Below are 22,913 nucleotides of genomic sequence, written 5' to 3' on the forward strand. Positions count from 1 at the left end.
AAAATATCGGATTTGATGGAGTGTTTTTTTTTTTCACCTGAGGTGAAATTCAAGTGATATTGAGCAATTTCTTTTCTTCTCAACTTTTTATTAATAGACGATATCCCCAATAAAAGGTGATGATTTGCGCGAAAGAAGAAAATACAGCAAAAGTGAATCAACTCTGCGTGTGTTGAAAGAGAAAACAATGTGATAAGATAACAAATTTTTCGTCTATTTTTCCCCAACTTAGAAAACGTCGACAGAGGGGCTAGCAAGTTAATTGTTCCGGAGTAATTTTACACAGTTATGTATTTTTTTTTTGAATATTTTAGCACCCATTGACCTTTCTGGGAAAATTCATCAACGCGCGTATTTAGCAGAAGGTGCTAAAATTTTATTCAAATAAACAAAGAACTAAACGACACAAAGGTATATATTTTATTGTGCTTTGAAGAGCGACAGAGTGGGTAAAATTTGTCACTAAAACCGATGAAAAGTGGGAATAGGGAGAATGTGAACTGTGATGTCAAGAGGCTCATGAATAATATTAAAAGAAAAATCTTTGGAAAAATATTGTGAAAAATTCTTTATAAGATTTTCTTTTACCTACTTATTTGAAAGAAGAAGCTTAATCAGAAATCTATTATTGGATTTTTGAATCATATAATCATTTTAGAACTGAATAAAAATTAGAAGATGTTTATGTAGATGGAAATTAATAAATTTTATTAACGACTCTTGCATACAAATTATCAGTTTCTGACAATTTGATCGTTAATTCTAACGTTTTTAACGGCTCATTTTTTTTTTTAAATTTTATATTCTGTTTGACATTTATTTTCTAACTTTTGACATTTGTAAGCTAATTTGAGATTTATTTTTTTAACTTCCACGGTTTCTCTTTAAATATTTGGAGATTTGTATACCAACGTTTGACCTTTTTTAACGTTTGATGTTCTTTTTATAATGCTTGACAGGCTAATGTTTGATTTTTATCATTTTTATTTTCTAACATTTGACAGTTCTATTACATAATTGAAGAATGCTAACGTTTGACATTTATTTTTTAAAGCTTAACGTTCCTTTAATTGGACGTTTTTATGGTAAAGGTTGACATCTATTTTCTAACGTTAAGAATTTTTTTTTGAGTTCAAAAATTTTCTAATATTTGACTTTTCTTTTTTTTACGTTTGAAATAAAAGTTTGACATTTTAATTTGTAACGTTTAACGTTTTTAGCGCTACCTAACATTTTTAAATTTGAGATTTCGGCACTTGTCGCTACTTGATTTCTTATCAAACTCTTGACATTTTTCTTCTAAAGCGTGACATTTATTCTAATATTTGACGTTTTTTAATCACGTTTGAAAATCTTATTTCTTTTAATTTTTCACATTTTTCATGTAAGTTTCGGAACATATTTTTTTTTTAACAAGGTTGGATTGGTTAACAGAGACATAATTTAGTATTTTTATAATATCGCAAATCTAGCGAATCAAATGCCTCTCTAGTATGAAAGGAACGAAAAGGCAAATAAATATTCCTAATAATATCTACTTAAAATTAATGATTTAAAAAACATTAATTTTGCTGGTTTTGGCTTCCAATTACGTCATAAAAAACGAAAAATCTTTAAAATTTTTAAATTTATAACGACTTACCGTTTTTACGGCCAAATTCCTTTTAAATTCTTGGTACTTGCTAGCCCCTTTGGTACCTCCACTTGGTGTGATTAACCGCCGAGACTCTCTCCACAGCTTAGTCTCCTGGAGTCAGTCTGATGTGATCGTGCGCACGGTTAAATTGTGCGCGGGAAGAATTTTTTTCCTTCTTCTCTAAATTGTGTGTGGAGACAATGACTTTCCTGGGTAATTGGCAGAAGACAACAAAGTCCCTTAGTGAGCGATATGCTCATCTCCTTGGGAAGGATCTAATGGCAGACATGGTATTCCTCGTGGGTGCCAATGAGGTTCGCATTCCCGGTCATAGGCTCGTCCTTGCCGTCAACAGTCATGACTTCTACAATGCCCTGTATCGCCTTCGTCCAGATCGGATGGAATTGCGTATTGAGGATGTTTCCGTTGGTGTATTTATGCGCTTCTTGGAGTACTGCTACACGGGTCACGTGAACATGGAAATGGACAAAGTGTTCGACGTGCTGAAATTGGCGATGCGCTACGAGATGCGTCACCTGGAAGGTGTTTGTGTGAATTTTGTGGTATGGTTTAGTTGTAGTTTTGTGCTCTTTCAACGTTTCAATTTCTCAATTTTGCGCATTTTTTGTGTTTGAATTGAATTTAAATTTTTGCGCTTAAAATTTAAATTTCTTCTGTAAATTTGTGATGGTTTTCAAATTCAAATCTCATTTCGAATAAATTATCTTCAAAGTAAGAATAAAGCTCTTACCCAGTTCTCTCGATCTTAATTCAGGCACGTCACCTGAAGACAGCAAACTGCCTGAGATTCCTCAATAAAAGCTGGAATCTCAATTGCCTGCGCCTCATTCACAAATGCCAGGAGCATTTGGCTGAAAATTTCTGTGATGTCCTCAGCAATAATCGTCTTGCCATTGACTTCCCAGAACTCCCTCATGGTGCTGTGAAGTGGATTGTGGAACTTGAGACGCTGCAGTGCGACGAGAAATCCCTCTTTGATGCCGTAATGCTGTGGGCACGTCGTGAATGCACGCGCAATGGTATGGGGATGACACCACAGAATATGCGTACAGCACTTGGTGATATTCTCTATCAGATTCGCTTTCCAACAATGACAAATCAGGAATTTTCAGAGTGTACCCGAAAGTACCCTGAACTCCTTTCAGCGGATGAAATGACCAAGATCACGGTATTCAGCAATGTTCCAGCTGCTAAGGTGCGCTTCAATAAAAATCCACGTCTCGAGGCCACATTCACATCTCTCTACATTGACAATGGTATCCAGGAAGTGGCTACAATAAGACGCATTACAAAAGGTTCGTTAAGAGAAAAATATATTTTCTTTTAAAGAATATTTCAAGTGGTTTAAGCGCTACGTTTTAAGTTAATCCTTTGACGTTCTTTATACGCTAATCCAAACGAGAAACATTATATTTTCCTGAATACTTATAAAATTTATTTCTTTTTCCAATTTAGAAATATGTACGTTGAATTTGACTGTTAATAATTTAAGGGAATTAAAAAAATCATTTTCAGTCCAATGCTTGCTTAACCCTTTAACGTCCAACGTGAAACATAAAAACATTGAAACATGCGCTCTTTTATCGCGATTTTTATTCTATGAATTTTTTTAGAGGAATTTTCTCACTCAGAACGTCTTCTTTGGCCCCTTATGCGTGAATTTGATGCATTTGTAACATGGAAAAACAATTACATTAATAAATAATTGAAAAAATAAAATGTTTCACGTTTGGGTCAGCGTATGACCCAAAAAACGTGAAAGGGTTAACTTATTTTTTATTCAATGCCGACGTTTCGAACTATATAAGTCTTTCCTCAGGACATTAAATGAACTCATTTTAACCTCGTCTAAAAACAAAAATTCACTACTATTTTTTTTAAAGATTTTTAAAAAAAATTCTCAAACATTTAAAGATTTCTTAAATTTTCTTTAAGCGAAACTTAAAATTTCTTATTAAGTTTTCTTAAACGAAAGTTAAGAGTTTTTTTTTTATTTCCTAATGTTACCAAAGATTTTTTTTAAAATAATTTTCTTAAGATTTCTTAAGATAAACTCGTGTTTTTGAAAAGTATTCTTAGGCAAAAGTTAAGATTTCTTAAATCACGTTGAAACGGACTATCTGCATATTTTTGAAGATTTTTATGAAATTCGCGAAAAAATATGTATAAAATTTTAATTTTAAAAATCTTAAGTTTTCTTAATCACAGTTTTAGATTTCTTAAGACATCTTTTAAAAGAGAATTAAAGGAAATCTCAAGAAAACTTAAGACTGTTTAATTAGTGAATTTTACCCTGTGTTTCACGTAGCCCTCAAAGGGTTAAGCTCTGAGTCTTTAATTTATTTGGAAAAAATAAATATTTCTTTTCTTTTTTCATTGCAGGCCATCGTGTATACGATGATCACAATCGTCATGGGATTCGTCTCACAAGTTCAAGACGAATTAATATTTATGGATTTGGCATCATTGCCAAGGAGGGCAAATCAATCTATGGCAAATGTTCCGTGTGGGATGCTGAATTTTGCTTCCAATTCCCCGACTTGAAGCCCGACATTAGGCGCAAATTGTGGGAGAACTACGAAATAATTTATGTAATCTTCAAGAATCCACTCACCCTTGAATCCTCAACCCCCTACGAGTTGTCCTTCTTCAATTGCGCCAATGTGTGTTGCGTGAATGAGATTGTCCGTGAAACTGTTCGCAAGGAGGAGATTACATTTCACTTTGAGAAATTCCAAGATTTTGCTGCAATTCCTGCTCTTCTCTATCGAATTCTTGCCTGAGTATGTGCAGCATCACCGCGTGAAAGAAAATGAGATAAAATAAAAAATTATGTATTGTAAATAATATATATTGTGTGATAATGCTCTTGAGATTTTGAGATATTAATTCCTCTACGTAATCCCGATAAATCATTGTATTTGATGTACTTAAGAATTATATATATGTATGTACATAAAACCCCTTATGAATTAATAAATAAATTATTTTATTAAATAAATATTTTCTTTTTGCTTTCTTTGCGACGCAAAATGATTTTCCGGATGAAGAAAACAGGTCAATGGATCATTCTCAAAATACAATCTCCATGAAGACAAAATCGTTATCATTTCTCCTATATAACGTAAGTAGAACACCAAAGATAACACTACAATGTGAAATATTTTCTATATAAATTGATTGAGAAAAAGAATTTCAACTTTTTTATGACTTTCCATCCCACACCGACGACCCTTTTTGGTGTTTGCTCAAAATAGAAAACAATGAATGCGTAGACGAAATACTTTTATAAATCATTCTGCGCGAGACACTATCAACTTCGCCTTATCACTCTGCAAACATTTTAAATGATTACACGTGACTTTTTATTTCAATTTTCAAGAGCACCATACTCATTGCAGAAAACTCTTTTATTTCTCAATGAATCTTTTTTCTTTTGAAATTGAATTTCTTGGAATAATCTCATTGTTAGATTAATCATTTTCTTTAATTTCTGTTTTTTTTTGCGACTATTGACAGGGGGGCAATAACTATTGCGTTCATGGTTCAGTTGCTTGCGCTCAATCTTGCGATCTTGCGATCTTGCGATCACTTCATACATTTTTGCGCTCACACTTGCGATCTTGCGATCACTCCATACATTTTTGCGGTCACACTTGCGATCTTGCGATCACTCCATACATTTTTGCGGTCACACTTGCGATCTTGCGATCACTCCATACATTTTTGCGCTCACACTTGCGATCTTGCGATCACTCCATATAAAGATCGCAAATCTTGCGTTCATGGTTCACCTTAGGCCATAGTTATTGCCCCCCTGACTATTGATTTATTCAAGGCAATTCCTTATAGGCAAAAAAAAAGTGTCATACATCCACTTTGCATCTCTGTAACTCAGAAGAAAAAAATTAAATTTCCAAAATTTCGCATGGGGCATACATAACGGCTCATTACCTGTCCAAAAAAACCATTTTCACATTTCTATGACAAAGCCTTATAGGCAAAAAAAAGTGTCATACATCCACTTTGCATCTCTGTAACTCAGAAGAAAAAAATTAAATTTCCAAAATTTCGCATGGGGCATACATAACGGCTCATTACCTGTCCAAAAAAACCATTTTCACATTTCTATGACAAAGTCTTATAGGCAAAAAAAAGTGTCATACATCCATTTTGCATGTCTGTAACTCAGAAGAAAAAAATTAAATTTCCGAAATTTCGCATGGGGCATACATAACGGCTCATTACCTGTCCAAAAAAACCATTTTCACATTTCTATGACAAAGCCTTATAGGCAAAAAAAAGTGTCATACATCCATTTTGCATGTCTGTAACTCAGAAGAAAAAAATTAAATTTCCGAAATTTCGCATGGGGCATACATAACGGCTCATTACCTGTCCAAAAAAACCATTTTCACATTTCTATGACAAAGCCTTATAGGCAAAAAAAAGTGTCATACATCCATTTTGCATGTCTGTAACTCAGAAGAAAAAAATTAAATTTCCGAAATTTCGCATGGGGCATACATAACGGCTCATTACCTGTCCAAAAAAACCATTTTCACATTTCTATGACAAAGCCTTATAGGCAAAAAAAAGTGTCATACATCCATTTTGCATCTCTGTAACTCAGAAGAAAAAAATTAAATTTCCGAAATTTCGCATGGGGCATACATAACGGCTCATTACCTGTCCAAAAAAACCATTTTCACATTTCTATGACAAAGCCTTATAGGCAAAAAAAAGTGTCATACATCCATTTTGCATCTCTGTAACTCAGAAGAAAAAAATTAAATTTCCGAAATTTCGCATGGGGCATACATAACGGCTCATTACCTGTCCAAAAAAACCATTTTCACATTTCTATGACAAAGCCTTATAGGCAAAAAAAAGTGTCATACATCCATTTTGCATCTCTGTAACTCAGAAGAAAAAAATCAAATTTCCAAAATTTCGCATGGGGCATACATAACGGCTCATTACCTGTCCAAAAAAACCATTTTCACATTTCTATGACAAAGCCTTATAGGCAAAAAAAAGTGTCATACATCCATTTTGCATCTCTGTAACTCAGAAGAAAAAAATTAAATTTCCGAAATTTCGCATGGGGCATACATAACGGCTCATTACCTGTCCAAAAAAACCATTTTCACATTTCTATGACAAAGCCTTATAGGCAAAAAAAAGTGTCATACATCCATTTTGCATGTCTGTAACTCAGAAGAAAAAAATTAAATTTCCGAAATTTCGCATGGGGCATACATAACGGCTCATTACCTGTCCAAAAAAACCATTTTCACATTTCTATGACAAAGCCTTATAGGCAAAAAAAAGTGTCATACATCCATTTTGCATCTCTGTAACTCAGAAGAAAAAAATTAAATTTCCGAAATTTCGCATGGGGCATACATAACGGCTCATTACCTGTCCAAAAAAACCATTTTCACATTTCTATGACAAAGCCTTATAGGCAAAAAAAAGTGTCATACATCCATTTTGCATCTCTGTAACTCAGAAGAAAAAAATCAAATTTCCAAAATTTCGCATGGGGCATACATAACGGCTCATTACCTGTCCAAAAAAACCATTTTCACATTTCTATGACAAAGCCTTATAGGCAAAAAAAAGTGTCATACATCCATTTTGCATCTCTGTAACTCAGAAGAAAAAAATTAAATTTCCGAAATTTCGCATGGGGCATACATAACGGCTCATTACCTGTCCAAAAAAACCATTTTCACATTTCTATGACAAAGCCTTATAGGCAAAAAAAAGTGTCATACATCCACTTTGCATCTCTGTAACTCAGAAGAAAAAAATTAAATTTCCAAAATTTCGCATGGGGCATACATAACGGCTCATTACCTGTCCAAAAAAACCATTTTCACATTTCTATGACAAAGCCTTATAGGAAAAAAAAAGTGTCATACATCCATTTTGCATCTCTGTAACTCAGAAGAAAAAAATTAAATTTCCAAAATTTCGCATGGGGCATACATAACGGCTCATTACCTGTCCAAAAAAACCATTTTCACATTTCTATGACAAAGCCTTATAGGCAAAAAAAAGTGTCATACATCCATTTTGCATCTCTGTAACTCAGAAGAAAAAAATTAAATTTCCAAAATTTCGCATGGGGCATACATAACGGCTCATTACCTGTCCAAAAAAACCATTTTCACATTTCTATGACAAAGCCTTATAGGCAAAAAAAAGTGTCATACATCCATTTTGCATCTCTGTAACTCAGAAGAAAAAAATTAAATTTCCAAAATTTCGCATGGGGCATACATAACGGCTCATTACCTGTCCAAAAAAAACCATTTTCACATTTCTATGACAAAGCCTTATAGGCAAAAAAAAGTGTCATACATCCATTTTGCATCTCTGTAACTCAGAAGAAAAAAATCAAATTTCCAAAATTTCGCATGGGGCATACATAACGGCTCATTACCTGTCCAAAAAAACCATTTTCACATTTCTATGACAAAGCCTTATAGGCAAAAAAAAGTGTCATACATCCATTTTGCATGTCTGTAACTCAGAAGAAAAAAATTAAATTTCCGAAATTTCGCATGGGGCATACATAACGGCTCATTACCTGTCCAAAAAAACCATTTTCACATTTCTATGACAAAGCCTTATAGGCAAAAAAAAGTGTCATACATCCATTTTGCATGTCTGTAACTCAGAAGAAAAAAATTAAATTTCCGAAATTTCGCATGGGGCATACATAACGGCTCATTACCTGTCCAAAAAAACCATTTTCACATTTCTATGACAAAGTCTTATAGGCAAAAAAAAGTGTCATACATCCATTTTGCATGTCTGTAACTCAGAAGAAAAAAATTAAATTTCCAAAATTTCGCATGGGGCATACATAACGGCTCATTACCTGTCCAAAAAAACCATTTTCACATTTCTATGACAAAGCCTTATAGGCAAAAAAAAGTGTCATACATCCACTTTGCATCTCTGTAACTCAGAAGAAAAAAATTAAATTTCCAAAATTTCGCATGGGGCATACATAACGGCTCATTACCTGTCCAAAAAAACCATTTTCACATTTCTATGACAAAGCCTTATAGGCAAAAAAAGTGTCATACATCCATTTTGCATCTCTGTAACTCAGAAGAAAAAAATTAAATTTCCGAAATTTCGCATGGGGCATACATAACGGCTCATTACCTGTCCAAAAAAACCATTTTCACATTTCTATGACAAAGCCTTATAGGAAAAAAAAAGTGTCATACATCCATTTTGCATCTCTGTAACTCAGAAGAAAAAAATTAAATTTCCAAAATTTCGCATGGGGCATACATAACGGCTCATTACCTGTCCAAAAAAACCATTTTCACATTTCTATGACAAAGCCTTATAGGCAAAAAAAAGTGTCATACATCCATTTTGCATCTCTGTAACTCAGAAGAAAAAAATCAAATTTCCAAAATTTCGCATGGGGCATACATAACGGCTCATTACCTGTCCAAAAAAACCATTTTCACATTTCTATGACAAAGCCTTATAGGAAAAAAAAAGTGTCATACATCCATTTTGCATCTCTGTAACTCAGAAGAAAAAAATTAAATTTCCAAAATTTCGCATGGGGCATACATAACGGCTCATTACCTGTCCAAAAAAACCATTTTCACATTTCTATGACAAAGCCTTATAGGCAAAAAAAAGTGTCATACATCCATTTTGCATCTCTGTAACTCAGAAGAAAAAAATTAAATTTCCAAAATTTCGCATGGGGCATACATAACGGCTCATTACCTGTCCAAAAAAAACCATTTTCACATTTCTATGACAAAGCCTTATAGGCAAAAAAAGTGTCATACATCCATTTTGCATCTCTGTAACTCAGAAGAAAAAAATCAAATTTCCAAAATTTCGCATGGGGCATACATAACGGCTCATTACCTGTCCAAAAAAACCATTTTCACATTTCTATGACAAAGCCTTATAGGCAAAAAAAAGTGTCATACATCCATTTTGCATCTCTGTAACTCAGAAGAAAAAAATCAAATTTCCAAAATTTCGCATGGGGCATACATAACGGCTCATTACCTGTCCAAAAAAACCATTTTCACATTTCTATGACAAAGCCTTATAGGCAAAAAAAAGTGTCATACATCCATTTTGCATCTCTGTAACTCAGAAGAAAAAAATTAAATTTCCAAAATTTCGCATGGGGCATACATAACGGCTCATTACCTGTCCAAAAAAACCATTTTCACATTTCTATGACAAAGCCTTATAGGCAAAAAAAAGTGTCATACATCCATTTTGCATCTCTGTAACTCAGAAGAAAAAAATTAAATTTCCAAAATTTCGCATGGGGCATACATAACGGCTCATTACCTGTCCAAAAAAACCATTTTCACATTTCTATGACAAAGCCTTATAGGCAAAAAAAAGTGTCATACATCCATTTTGCATCTCTGTAACTCAGAAGAAAAAAATTAAATTTCCAAAATTTCGCATGGGGCATACATAACGGCTCATTACCTGTCCAAAAAAACCATTTTCACATTTCTATGACAAAGCCTTATAGGCAAAAAAAAGTGTCATACATCCATTTTGCATCTCTGTAACTCAGAAGAAAAAAATCAAATTTCCAAAATTTCGCATGGGGCATACATAACGGCTCATTACCTGTCCAAAAAAACCATTTTCACATTTCTATGACAAAGCCTTATAGGCAAAAAAAAGTGTCATACATCCATTTTGCATCTCTGTAACTCAGAAGAAAAAAATTAAATTTCCAAAATTTCGCATGGGGCATACATAACGGCTCATTACCTGTCCAAAAAAACCATTTTCACATTTCTATGACAAAGCCTTATAGGCAAAAAAAAGTGTCATACATCCATTTTGCATCTCTGTAACTCAGAAGAAAAAAATTAAATTTCCAAAATTTCGCATGGGGCATACATAACGGCTCATTACCTGTCCAAAAAAACCATTTTCACATTTCTATGACAAAGCCTTATAGGCAAAAAAAAGTGTCATACATCCATTTTGCATCTCTGTAACTCAGAAGAAAAAAATTAAATTTCCAAAATTTCGCATGGGGCATACATAACGGCTCATTACCTGTCCAAAAAAACCATTTTCACATTTCTATGACAAAGCCTTATAGGCAAAAAAAAGTGTCATACATCCATTTTGCATCTCTGTAACTCAGAAGAAAAAAATTAAATTTCCAAAAAATGCATCTGGGCTACATAACAGTATATTCTTTCTGGAATCTTTTGATCCTCTGCGGCTTATCAAGCTTTTGCAGGAATAAAAGATTTTTTTAAAAATTTGATTTGAATTTTTTTTTATTTAGAATTTATCCAAATTCAAAAACTTAAATTCAGACATAAAAAATTGAAAATTTTTCTTTTGGTCTTTCCAATTTAATTTTTTTTGGTCTAAAAAAAATCTTCTGATCTAATTTTAAATCAGCTTAAAAATTAAGAAATTAGTTCTTATTTTATTTCTTTATTTTCATCATTTAATTTGAGACACCCTATACGTTATATAATGATTTTGATCCGAACTTGATCTCCAAACTTCTTTTACTTTTTGAAGAAAAAAAATCATTGACTCTGGGGGGAGCTTCCGTTATGACTTTCTGGAGACTATTTAGTTTGCCTTTGGGGCTCCATCGAGTCGGTACTAAGCGGAATAAAAAAAACTGGAATTTAGAGGCAATGGCTGAGGGTCCAGCTCCAGTAGAGTTAGCGTGAGAATTTATTTTTTAAAGATTCTTGAGAAGAACTGTTGCACTTACAGAGGATTTCTCTTCCGCAGGGAAGAGGTCAGAGAAGATCCGGAAGATAACAGAGTTGATCGCTTAGTGAACCGCGATGGAAGCCTCTCACGCTTTAGGGATTACCTCCTGGATGAAGAAACGTCCGATATGACGTTCATTGTTGGTCCTGAACGTGTCCTGATGGCGGCACATCAAACAATAATTTCCCATTCATCCCTTGAGCTGGACAGGCAACTGGAGAAACAGAATCCAGAGAAGCCAGACATTGCCATCCTGGACATTTCCCCGGATGTGTGGATGATTGTGCTGAAATACATGTATGGTGTCCCAATTGAGCCTCTGTTGACGCATGAAAATATCCTTGGATGCCTCAAATGTGCTGTGAGGTACCAAATCTGGCCACTGCGGGATAAATGTGCTTACTACATTCGCTCAAATTTGCTTCTTGTGGACGACAACGTCCCCGTCAGCATGCTACACAGCGTCAACATCAACGAAGCCATTCAGCTACGTCGGCATATCCGTGCAAATGGTGGGATTAACATTTATACAATTCAGTGGAGCTATGTCTTTGATATAGCCTACCATGGTTTAGCACCGAAGGTAGTGAGGCGTCTGGCTATACTGAGTCTCCGGAACTTGAGCAACGTCCTCTTGTGTGATAGCATTGTTGCGTGGTTCAAGGAGGAATGCCGGGAAAGACGAATCCCGCGGAATAATAGAGATCTCCGCACATTCCTCATTCGTCGGCTGCCACATCTCAATTTTCCCGCCATGACCCCAGGGGAGTTCTACAGCTGCCTCGACTTCTGCGATGAGCTCAAACTGACTCCCTCGCAGAGGGAATTCCTTCGCGAGGAGGTACACGAAAGGAGACGTGCTGTGCTCACAGACAACAAGGATACACAAAAGAATCGAAGAGCTTTGCGATCATCCTACATGGATGCCATTGTAAAGGGTAAGGATTGCAATCTCCTCATCCTTCTTGGCCTCTTTCAAATGTTTTTTGGGAGTAATTTAAATAATTAGTTGGTGTTCCACTTCATGGGCAACCCACATTCCAAAAATGGTCGTGGAAAATTTTTGATCCGGCCGGCCTTCCGGTGGTCCAAACTTTGCCTTATAGCTCGAGAACGGTAACAGATAGAGACTTCAGGTTTCAAGTTTTCTATAGAAATGTGGGTGTAAAATTTCATTTTTTCGCATTTTCAAAATTCAAAATGGCCGCCATCCGCCATTTTGAACTACCATCAATCACTTCTCTTACAGCTAGAGATCTGAAATTTTAGTATATTGTAGAGCTCAGTGAGACATTTTCATCAATAACTCATACATGAAAATCGGTCAAGCCGTTTAGCAAATATGGCGGCATAAAGCAAAAAGTGTTTTTTCGATATAACTCGAGAACGGCTTGACCGATTTTGATCATCTTGGTATCAAATGAAAGGTTTCAAGAAGCCCTACAACTGTCTAGAACATTCCAAGTTCCAAAAACATCCGCAAGAGGCACTAAAAACAAAAACAAAAATTGCCTAACTTTAAGGGGCAATATCTTCGAATTCCCATTAGGCAAATCTTTTAAATTTTGATATGTTGTAGCAGGACTAATAATCTTGCATCAGTCCGAAAGTTAAGAAATTCTATGTCGCCGTTTAGAAGATATAGCCATTTGAAAAATTCTTGAATTTGAAAAGTTCTAAGAGCCATATCTCCTGCACTGCTTAACCGATTTTGCTCATCTTAGTATCAAATTAAAGGTTTTGCAATTCTCTACAATTTTCTAGAACATCAAAAACCTCTAGAACCATTCCTTCGAGACAAAAAATGCCAAAAACTGTATTAGTAAAACAAAAATCCGCCATTTTGTGTTCTGGAGATGACCTTGAAAATTATTGAAATTTATGTCAATTTATAGCTTATTTAAAGACCTTTCCAAAACTAGTCACGAAACTTCTGTAGGTGTTATAGAACTCGAGATATGACAATTTTTATGCATCAAATTTCTGAATTTCACAAAAAAATCAACCTTGCCTACTGATATTGCTCACAAATAGTATTACAACGCATTATAAAACTTCTACACGTTGTGGGACACCAACTCTTATAACTGGACGCGTTATGATTGACTTTTCTGTTGTTGTCTGTAAAAGGTCCAAAGTCGGGAATTTTCGAGATTCCCTTCCTGCGGAATGTTCAGGATCTGCAGCCAATTAATGCAACAACGGCGAATCTCGATCGTTCAGCCATAACATTCTCATGCGACAAGGTGATCATCGTGCATGGCTTCGGTGTGCCCGTTTTTAAGGGGCATCCGGGTGAGATGACGGTGGTATTTGTCTCAAAAAAATCACGATTGCTGGAAAGAACAATCTCCAGCGGGGTACGACGCATCTTCAGCAATACGCACGACATTCTCTATCTCTTCCTCAGGGATCCCATCCTTATTGAGGCCAAAACAGAGTACACAATGCACATTAGAGCCTACAATGGGACGTGCACCGTGATTGGGGACTATATGAATGAATTCAAGATAAATGAGATCACATTTAGCTTCCACTCCTTCCAGGAATCCTTTACACATGCTATTTTTATGCTCTTCGAAGATCCAAGGATGTTCGTTGAGCAGAATGCCCTGACTCTCCTGGATTTGATGGCATTCGTTCGTCGGCCGAGCTTCTCATCAGACAGCTCATCGGATTCCCTGAAGGACCTGCTTCAAGGGCAAGTTGTGTATTTCTACAATGCGGATAGAAAGGCTGAAAGCCGTGCCTAATGATTCACCTGGAAGTACCTGAAATGGATGATCCCAAAGCCTTCTTGACGAAAGAGATGAAATCTCATGAAATATTTCGAATATTTCAATATTTTTTTTTGTAAATTGTCTGTGTAGAGTAATTTGTAATGTCCTTTTTAATTTTTAATTGTATCTTATACGCCTTTAGGGGCTTCCACGAATAAACAAAGAGATTCACAGAATCACGATTGAGGATTATCCTGAGACTTCCCTCCGGTTTGCGATAAATGCCTAATGATGTCGACCCAATTCCATCCACGTGGACGCTCTCCTTTGTGATCCGTCCGTTCCCATTGACGCCGCTTCTGAGCTTTGGTGAGATGTTCCTTTTTGGCCGTTGCCTTTGGTGCAACTTCCAGCTTCTCCACTTCATCAGCAATATCCACAGTGGCATGTATATTTTCCGGTTGGGATGCCGTCAACTCATCCAGTCGCTCCTTTAAGCACTCAAATAACGTATACGTCATGCCACATCCTAGCCACTGCTGAGCCTCTTCCCGGAGAACTTCCTGGATTTTCTCTTTGACACTCCCAATGAGATTGCGATTGTAGAATGTGTCCAGGTTGATCTGAGGGGCCTCATTGGGGTACTCTGGTGTCCAGCAGATTTCCACAAGGAAGGACTTACTAGCATCATCCTCACCATACTGCAAAAAGAGCCCAAAAACTTTAACTTCCACACTTTCTTCCAGGAATTTTATATCCTTACTTTGTATTGATATGTTGTGGGATTTATCTGCTTGAATGCCACATCAGTCTCGTAAATTGATAGGAGGGCTTCTATTTCTTCCTCCTGAAGCTCCTTTGAGGTCATTTTTGAAGGAGAAATTCCTCTGCGCTCTTATTCAAAAAATACTGCAAGGAAACCAAAACAAACCTTGGAAGTTTTTTAGTCGTCCCATCCCACTAAACAAAATTATCCATGGGAATGTCAGAGGAGTTTTCCTTTTCAATCTTTGTCTTCATTTTTTTTTCCTTCTTTTAGGGGTAACTGGGACAAAAAGTTAGAAAGACAAGACAACACATCTCCAATATCTCAGTAAATATTAGTTCGTAATTGTTCTAATCTAGTCAAAAGGTACCTTTTATAACTCTAACTAAGCCTATAAAATTTTATTATTATTTAAAAAATTTTTTTTTCAAATTTCAAAATTACTTTGAACTTTCATTTCAATATTATATCGTATTTTAAAGTATTTTTCTGTAATTTTTTTTGATCCAAATTCATTTTTAGATAGAGTAATCATTGCTGAACCTGAACACAAACCTAGTCTAAATTTTCCGAAAAAATTATCCGGGTTTTCCCGTAGAACACTGACACTAAAAAGTGACACTTGGGGCAAAAAGTTAGAAACCGTTTTTAAGGCAGTTCACTTTTTTTTATTCATTTATTTTTATTTTTCCCTAGTCAGCACACCTAATACCTATAATTTAGAATGTTATATTACTCGCTATTACTAATATTTAATCACTCAAAAAATAAAAAAGTGCAATTATTTGTAATTTTGTTGTAGTTTTTTTTAATTTTCTGTGTCTTTTTTATTAAAAAAAAAAATTTAATTGTTGCACAAATATCTTATTATCAATTGCTTTTACTGTGTCTAGATGAAATAAATTCATAAAACTAAAATTTAAGGGCAAAAAACGTAAATTAACATTTGGCCCCATGGTTGGGGCAAAAAGTTAAAAGTGCAAGGTTTCGGAAAATGGACTGAAAATGCATTTTCCCGTTGAGTTAGAAAATAATCGTCTCAGACAAAGTTATAGCCTGGAAAATTTCCTACAAGATAGTCGTTATGGGAAAATTCAAATATTTTCAGGGAAATCAGGAAAATGTTTCTCCCAAAAAACTAACTTTTTGCCCCATATCCCCCTATTTTCTTCAGATTAGAACCTAAGGATTCTAGAATCTTACTTGTTTTCCATTCTAGATGATCGAAAAAGGATCATTTGTGCCTCTTAGCTTACTCAGAAACCCAAAAGTATTTTTTAACACTTGGAGGACCCAACATTTGGCACAACGCGGAGGATCAAATTGGTAATAAGTACCAGTTGATAAAATATGCTCAATAATTAATTATTAATCAGTTAATTGAACAAGGATCGAAAGTTTCACTAATTCTCAATCTCCTTCAAGCATTCCTACACCGAATTACTAAATATTTAATTTAGAAAATCGTCACTGAAAAAAAATTGCGTAGAATCGATGCAAAATTGTCAATTCAAACGACTTTTTTAGCTGTAGTTTTGCTTAATTTATTATTGCGCCTAAATAATCACAAACTTTGATTCTTCGAGTAACTTTTTAGTCACTTCCGGCAATAAAATTAGTTCATATCAATTATTTTCACCGAGAAAAAGTGAACAAGAGTACTTTATTTGGGAAATATGGGGAAACATAACCTCAAAACCATGGCTAAAATGTATGGGATTTTGACTGGTAGTTATTACCAATTTGATCCTCCGCGTTGGATTCTGACTTTGACCTCAATTATCTTTCAAAGAAAAGACTTTTCTCAAGATTTTCTTTCTGCTATCTTAAAGTAATTAAAATTCCCTACACATAGATGCTAAATTCATCGAGATAAATCCAATAGATTTTATTTTGTGACGATTTTAAAGTTCCAATTGGTAGCAATTACCAGTAAAGTCCTCCGAGTGTTAAGATAATTCACTGGACACGATCAAATCCAGAAGACCATTGAACATTCCATGGAATACTCCGTGGATTCGTCCAACGATGCATTCCATTGCGGTTTGCTGCGTTTGCTCAATGGGGCACAAAGAATGGACAAAAAGTGCAGTGAAAAAGTCAATGAAAAAGTTCAATAAAATCACCAAAATGTATGTTTGGAAGTAATTTTTTGTACAGGAAAATCCCCTCTGGTGCATCCAGAACCATTTTCTGCAGCTCTGTGTGAGATTTAGCGTGGAAAAATGTCAAATATTGGGAAAAATTCCGAGAGACTACGTGAGTGAAAAATGCAAGGTTGCCCCCATGGAGAATTTTTTTATTCTGAAGATTTTTGGCATTTGCAGATGCATCCCGTGAGGTTCCCCTGCGGGCTGTTTTGCCTGTATCCTCCTTGCTGCGTGGCTATACGCGACTTCCGAGCGGTACCTACTTTGGGGCATCAGCTTTCTCACCACCGTTGCGCCATATCTCCCCGGAACACTTGGCTGCTGGACATCGAAGCCCTGGAGCTGTGAACTACAAAGGTGAGAATTTGAATGGGGATTGAGATGGACGTGGAAGCTAACTCTGATGTCCTGTTTGTTTATTGTTAGTTTCCGGGAAGCCTGTTGTACGACCATTGGAGCCCTGTATTCGTCGTACAGCATCCCTGGATGCTCTCACAACACCCCGACCTGTGTGGTCTACAGTCCAAACACATCCCTCATCTATGCTCCTGCATGTCGATAAGGCAACACAGACAGAGGAGAGTTACTGTCAGGAGATGAGTGGACGCTCATCGACGGATATTTTACGCTCCGATACCCCCACGGAGGGAGTTAAAATTGAAAAAGTTATCCGGCAGCGTCTCCAGCAGCGTTCACACTCACAGCGTAGCACTGAACATGCCGTGCAGACGCAATCCAGTCTCCCGGGAAGTGCCCTGAGAGCCAGTCCCGTGACTATTCCACCCAGAAGTGGTGCCACAGGGCATCTAAGACCAATGCGGAGCTCCGTTGAGGGTCTCAATCAGGAAATTGAGAAACTCGTTCTCATCCCAGGGCAGCAGCATTCATGTCGTCCGGAATCCAACAGAAATTTGGTATGTACGGAAAACCTCCCCTGTGGCAGCATAAAAACATGTTTTTAATTAATTTTTTATTTCCCAATTAGTTTTCTCGCGGAACTCCGGATGGGCATCGTGCCCCCATTGCTGAACTCCTGCACGGAGACACGCGTTCTGTGAATACACAAACACCCCTGGGGGATGTTTTTGTGTCATCCGACGACAGCCAGAGTACGTCTCCGGATGAGTCAAGTAGCCATGGGGCTGGCAGCTACAGAGCCCCACCGGGTGGCATATCGAGTGCCTCACCGCGCATCAATAAATTCCTAGCGCGTGAGCCACCAGATGGGTGCGAAAAAGTCAATTTGCGCCCCACTGAATCCACTGAGCAAACAACAATCTTCAAACCATGCTTTGTGGGGGGGCTAAGACCATCCTTGGGGAGTGCATTCCAACCCCTTCAGCCACTCTCACCAAGCTCAGAGGAAGCCCCATCGACGCCACCAAAAGAGTAAGTGATTTTCTTCTTTTAATCATTCCATAAACTTACGAAGAGAGAGAAAATCTCTCAAACATAAAGAACTGAATGACATTGAACGAAGGACGAAGGGAACGTTACTTATAAATAAGACATTGATCCTCTCAATTCTTTCAGTTAATATTAACAAGAAAAATAATAACAATATTCTAAGAAGAAAAATGAATAAAAAAAAACGACAATTTGAGTATAAATTGAACGTAAAAAAAATTAAGTAAAAGAAAAGACTTTTTGGGTGCTAAATTGTTAGAAATTTCTGAATTGGATTGCCTTCGGGTGTGCGGAAGTGTTTAAAAATTTTCAATTTCAAATACAAAAAAAGTAATTACTACCCTGTAAAACATTTCCGCTCATTTGCCGTCAATTTTACCTGGTAAAACCTCAGCGAATGACCGGAGATTTGACTTTTTCCCATGGAGAATATCCGCACATTACGACGGGAGACGGTTGGAGACACTATAAGCGAAAATACATGTACTGCGTACGCAGTTTTCCAGGGTAAATCTCCGAGGGATATTCTCCATGGGTTCTCGTGCTTGTCTACCGTAGGATAATATCCTTATGTACTCTCTCTATTTTGCCTATGGAGAGTATCCATAGATTTTCGTTTATTTTTCTGTGTAAAATTCTAACAAAAAAATTTTAGTATATAAGGAGAATTACCGTCTATTTGCTGTGGTTTTACCGGTAGAAAATATCTCTCAATTTTCATAGTTTTTACTACTAGTAAAATTCCCCTAATTTTCTGTCATTTTACCGCATGACTTTTTCCTGGCATTTTCTTTAATTTTACCCATGGAAAATATCTGGCAATTTTCTTCAGTTTTACTACAGGATTATATCCATACATTTTCCACAATTTTACCCATGGTAATTATCCGATAGTTTTCTTGATTTTTACCCCCAGTAAATATCCGTTGATTTCCTCCAGTCTTACCTTAGGTTATATCCCGTGCATTTTCCTCAAAATTGGTGGTGATGGAGTGGACGACAAAAATATTAAAAAGCGTAATTTTTTCTTTATTTTTTTTTATTTATTATGATTATTGCTTACAGAGAAGTGAATACATATATTCTTAAAAGACTATTCTAAAACTAATTATACATTCTTTTACATCAGAAAATAAATGTGATTTGACTTCAATCGACTGGAGACTCGGAAAAAATCATCAGTCACTAATTTTTTTTAATTCAAAGAAATTTGTACATTTTTTTTTGTTTTTTTTTTCTATTTTGGTGCAAAGTGTAATTGATCTATACATTATATATTTTAATTGAACTACTTACTACCATATCTAGTTGTTTTGGGAAGTTTTTTTTTTACAATAATGTCTTTGTAATAAACAAGTACATAAGGGATGGTCACGTTATTTTGGAAACTCTACAGGAACAAAATGGCCAAAATGTGAGAATTTCAAATAAATTTTTTGAGCACAAAAATTTATTTTCTAAATCAAAAATACTGAATTCTTATCAGTATTTGGCCATTTAACAAGAGTGCAAGCAGATTTCAAAATTTTGGTTTAAAAATTGGCTTGAAAATCGCTCTTGAAAGTCCCCGAGTTTCCAAAATAATGTGACCATCCCTTACTTTAATCTTTGGCTTGCAACTGCAAACTGAAACTTTTATTGAACATTACTTGATTACTTGATTTTAAGGTATACCTTAAAATATAATTTTCTTATTATATTTATCGCACGTCTCTATGGGTTGAATAGAGACGTTGAATGTTAATGAAGAGTTTATACCTAAATATTTTTTAGAACATTAAAATTATTTTATTTTTCAAAATTACTTTTTTTTTATAAATTTAGAGATGTTGTTTTTCTGTAAAGAATTGAAACACAATTTGATAATTGGAAAAAAATTATAAAATGTATATTTTTAAGGAAATTTAATGGGAAAGATGTAATTAATTTCTTTACTTTATTTTTTAATTGAATTTTAATTAAAATAAGTTGGACTTTTTGTACCTACTTAAATTTTTGCGTGAGCTTGGTTTTGTTGCTTGAAGTAGGGCTGAAGTGATCGTTGGTTGATATTGTTACAATCACTTATTGAGATGCTGTTGTTGAGAAATCTTTGCGATTGCAGCGTTGCATGATAGGGTGATTTCAGTATTAATCGTTGTTATGGATGATACGATGGCAGAATGCTATAGTTGGTACGTCGACGATTAGTGTATCTCTGATTAAATGAAGGGGATGCGCCATTCTGCATTAAGTGATTAAAAAAACAAGATATTAGACAAAAGAAGAAATTTTTTACATATGTAATACATAAATAATAAAAAATAGTTATCGAAAATTATCCTTTTTTTATGATTGGACGTTAATCAACATTTTAAATATCGTCACTTCTCACTACTTTTGTCGTATCTGTACATAAAAAAGTTTTATACAACAAAAGTAACGACATGCGATGTTATGTAAAAAAAAAGGATTTATTCCAAGAAGCTTTGAAAAATATCACAACTTTTTTTGTTTGATATATACATAAGTACGGGAAATAAAAAATATAGATTAATCAAAGAAAATAAAAAGGATTTCTTACCTTTTTCAGTGATTTTTCACTTCATTCACATTTTTAATTCACTTACACATCACATGCGCTCCTTTCAGTAGAACATCTCACAAAGAACTGAATATTGTGAAATACTCACTCAGACGGGTGATGAGCACAAAAATTTTAAGGGTAAAATGGGGAGGTTGAAAAAAAATGAGGCCTTATGTGCATGTAAAATAAACCCATGTACCTAAGGCATGTCTATTTCATGCACATTTCGAGAACCCGAGACCCTAATAAAACAATAAAAAAAAGGTTTACTCAGATGCATCTTCTCTTGCCCTCAGAGTGTCATTGCCAAAAAAATGAGTTTGATGGCCAAAAATATCGCGGAAAAATAAGAGCACACTCGCGGAGAAAATCCACCAGGAAAAACATAGGGAAATGCATAAATATTTTCCATGGAAAAATAATCAGAAAAGACCGCCAAATATACACAAAGTAAATTAGGATAATTAGCGTAATTATGAATGAAGAAAAATCACATTAATCACGCGGAAAATTCTACATGGAAAAGTGATGGGAAATATGAGTACATTTTCCCTGGAAAAATTAGAAGAAATTGGTGCCAAATATTCGGCAGTAGGTAAATGCACGAAATGGTATAAATTAATACGCGGAAAAAGAACTTTCAACTCGCGGATAAACTCCACAAGGGGGAACAATAGGATAATATAAGGATATTTTACGCGGTGAAATAAGCAGAAATACGCGCCAAATATCCACTAAGGAGATACATAGTCTGAATAGGAGTAAATTCGTAGGCGGAAAAATCTGAGAGCATTCGAGGATCTTATCCTCGCGGAGGTACATAGTAAGATCAGTGGATATTTTGTGTGGTAAAATGTACAGAAACAAGCGCCAAATGTACTGTAGGAGGTAAATAGGAGGAATAGACGTATATTTGTAGGCGGTAAAATAAAGGTGCACTCACGGAGAAAGTCCATCAGGAAAAATAGGTGCCAAATGCAAGGATATTTTGAATAGAAAAATGGGCAGAAATAACCACCAAACATCCATACAGGAAAACATAAGGAGAATGAACGGAGATCTTCCCCGGTAAAACCATGTCCCACTCGCGGAAACGTCTCCATGGGTATAAATGACTGAACTTGAACGGATATTTTCCAGGGCAAATACTCAGTATCCTCGCGGAGATTATCCGTGTGGAAGTACATAAGGGAATGCAAAGATATTTTACATGGAAACACAACGACGAATGCCAGATATTTTCCGTTGGCGTATAATTTCCAGCTATTTCCTTTTATTTTACCCCCGGAGAGTTACCCGCAGTGTCTCCCCCATGGATAAAATTTTTACAGGGTAAGAAAAAGGGTTCAAGAAGTGTCCGAGAACGCTGAGAACGAATACAAAAATGATTCAAATTAACGAAATCTTAAGAAAAAATCTAAATGTTAAGAAATGAAAATTTTCAATTGTATAAAAATACTTAACACTGGGAGGACTTTACTGGTAATTGCTACCAATTGGAACCTTAAAATCGTCACAGAATAAAATCTATTGGACTTATCTCGATGAATTTAGCATCTATGTGTAGGGAATTTTAAATACTTTCAGATAGCAGAAAGAAAATCTCGAGAAAAGTCTTTTCTTTGGAAGATAATTGAGGTCAAAGTGTGAATCCAACGTGGAGGATTAAATTGGTAATAACTACCAGTCAAAATCCCATACATTTTAGCCATGGTTTTGAGGTTATGTTTCCCCATATTTCCCAAATAAAGTACTCTTGTTCACTTTTCCTCGGTGAAAATCATTAATATGGACTAATTTTATTGCCAGAAGTGACTAAAAAGTTACTTGAAGAATCAAAGTTTGTGATGATTTAGGCGCA

At 35.4% G+C, this 22,913-nt stretch overlaps 4 protein-coding genes and 1 long non-coding RNA gene across 8 annotated transcripts; 3 read left to right on the top strand and 2 right to left on the bottom strand.

Moving 5' to 3' along the window:
• The first annotated feature begins 73 nt into the window (after positions 1 to 73).
• On the top strand, positions 74 to 4,658 carry LOC129796004 (BTB/POZ domain-containing protein 2-like). 2 transcript variants are annotated; one of them, XM_055837644.1, is made up of 4 exons: positions 74 to 189; positions 1,739 to 2,199; positions 2,412 to 2,952; positions 4,040 to 4,658. In XM_055837644.1, the coding sequence occupies exons 2-4, from the start codon at positions 1,837 to 1,839 to the stop codon at positions 4,438 to 4,440; spliced, it is 1,305 nt and encodes a 434-aa protein (XP_055693619.1). In that variant the 5' UTR covers positions 74 to 189; positions 1,739 to 1,836; the 3' UTR covers positions 4,441 to 4,658. The 2 variants fall into 2 exon arrangements, with proteins under 2 accessions (XP_055693619.1, XP_055693620.1); XM_055837645.1 differs by having other exon boundaries at positions 110 to 411.
• Positions 4,659 to 11,271: 6,613 nt separating this feature from the next.
• Positions 11,272 to 14,399, top strand: LOC129796005 (uncharacterized). Of its 2 annotated transcripts, XM_055837647.1 has the most exons (4): positions 11,284 to 11,393; positions 11,462 to 12,381; positions 13,574 to 13,738; positions 13,854 to 14,039. In XM_055837647.1, the coding sequence occupies exons 1-4, from the start codon at positions 11,362 to 11,364 to the stop codon at positions 13,925 to 13,927; spliced, it is 1,191 nt and encodes a 396-aa protein (XP_055693622.1). In that variant the 5' UTR covers positions 11,284 to 11,361; the 3' UTR covers positions 13,928 to 14,039. The 2 variants fall into 2 exon arrangements, with proteins under 2 accessions (XP_055693621.1, XP_055693622.1); XM_055837646.1 differs by having other exon boundaries at positions 11,272 to 11,393; positions 13,574 to 14,399.
• On the bottom strand, positions 14,311 to 15,130 carry LOC129796006 (RWD domain-containing protein 4). The gene is made up of 2 exons (XM_055837649.1): positions 14,927 to 15,130; positions 14,311 to 14,864 (listed from the first exon to the last, which is right to left on the bottom strand). The coding sequence occupies exons 1-2, from the start codon at positions 15,029 to 15,031 to the stop codon at positions 14,400 to 14,402; spliced, it is 570 nt and encodes a 189-aa protein (XP_055693624.1). The 5' UTR covers positions 15,032 to 15,130; the 3' UTR covers positions 14,311 to 14,399.
• Positions 15,131 to 16,984: 1,854 nt separating this feature from the next.
• LOC129796008 (protein FAM117B-like) lies at positions 16,985 to 19,638 on the top strand. Its single transcript, XM_055837651.1, has 5 exons — positions 16,985 to 17,188; positions 17,257 to 17,436; positions 17,506 to 17,993; positions 18,065 to 18,468; positions 19,616 to 19,638. Exons 1-5 carry the CDS (start codon positions 17,155 to 17,157, stop codon positions 19,620 to 19,622), a joined length of 1,113 nt encoding a protein of 370 aa, XP_055693626.1. The 5' UTR covers positions 16,985 to 17,154; the 3' UTR covers positions 19,623 to 19,638.
• Positions 19,639 to 20,211: 573 nt separating this feature from the next.
• Positions 20,212 to 21,107, bottom strand: LOC129796009 (uncharacterized). 2 transcript variants are annotated; one of them, XR_008751171.1, is made up of 3 exons: positions 21,050 to 21,107; positions 20,474 to 20,710; positions 20,212 to 20,323 (listed from the first exon to the last, which is right to left on the bottom strand). It is a non-coding gene; the product is annotated as an uncharacterized LOC129796009 (long non-coding RNA). The 2 variants fall into 2 exon arrangements; XR_008751172.1 differs by having other exon boundaries at positions 20,219 to 20,323; positions 20,470 to 20,710.
• Positions 21,108 to 22,913: the final 1,806 nt, after the last annotated feature.

This window comes from Lutzomyia longipalpis, chromosome 4, assembly GCF_024334085.1.
Source record: "Lutzomyia longipalpis isolate SR_M1_2022 chromosome 4, ASM2433408v1".
NCBI lineage: Eukaryota > Metazoa > Arthropoda > Insecta > Diptera > Psychodidae > Lutzomyia > Lutzomyia longipalpis.

Excerpts from the sequence above, each read along its gene's own strand:
- LOC129796004 (XM_055837644.1), top strand. The coding sequence starts at position 1,837 with ATGACTTTCCTGGGTAATTGGCAGAAGACAACAAAGTCCCTTAGTGAG. Across the intron at positions 2,200-2,411 it reads GTGTTTGTGTGAATTTTGTG|GCACGTCACCTGAAGACAGC; the intron begins GTATGGTTTAGT and ends ATCTTAATTCAG. Across the intron at positions 2,953-4,039 it reads AATAAGACGCATTACAAAAG|GCCATCGTGTATACGATGAT; the intron begins GTTCGTTAAGAG and ends TTTTCATTGCAG.
- LOC129796005 (XM_055837646.1), top strand. The coding sequence starts at position 11,275 with ATGACTTTCTGGAGACTATTTAGTTTGCCTTTGGGGCTCCATCGAGTC. Across the intron at positions 11,394-11,461 it reads CCAGCTCCAGTAGAGTTAGC|GGAAGAGGTCAGAGAAGATC; the intron begins GTGAGAATTTAT and ends TCTCTTCCGCAG. Across the intron at positions 12,382-13,573 it reads CATGGATGCCATTGTAAAGG|GTCCAAAGTCGGGAATTTTC; the intron begins GTAAGGATTGCA and ends TGTCTGTAAAAG.
- LOC129796006 (XM_055837649.1), bottom strand. The coding sequence starts at position 15,031 with ATGACCTCAAAGGAGCTTCAGGAGGAAGAAATAGAAGCCCTCCTATCA. Across the intron at positions 14,865-14,926 it reads CCACAACATATCAATACAAA|TATGGTGAGGATGATGCTAG; the intron begins GTAAGGATATAA and ends CTCTTTTTGCAG.
- LOC129796008 (XM_055837651.1), top strand. The coding sequence starts at position 17,155 with ATGTCAAATATTGGGAAAAATTCCGAGAGACTAC. Across the intron at positions 17,437-17,505 it reads TGGAGCTGTGAACTACAAAG|TTTCCGGGAAGCCTGTTGTA; the intron begins GTGAGAATTTGA and ends GTTTATTGTTAG. Across the intron at positions 17,994-18,064 it reads CGGAATCCAACAGAAATTTG|TTTTCTCGCGGAACTCCGGA; the intron begins GTATGTACGGAA and ends TTTCCCAATTAG.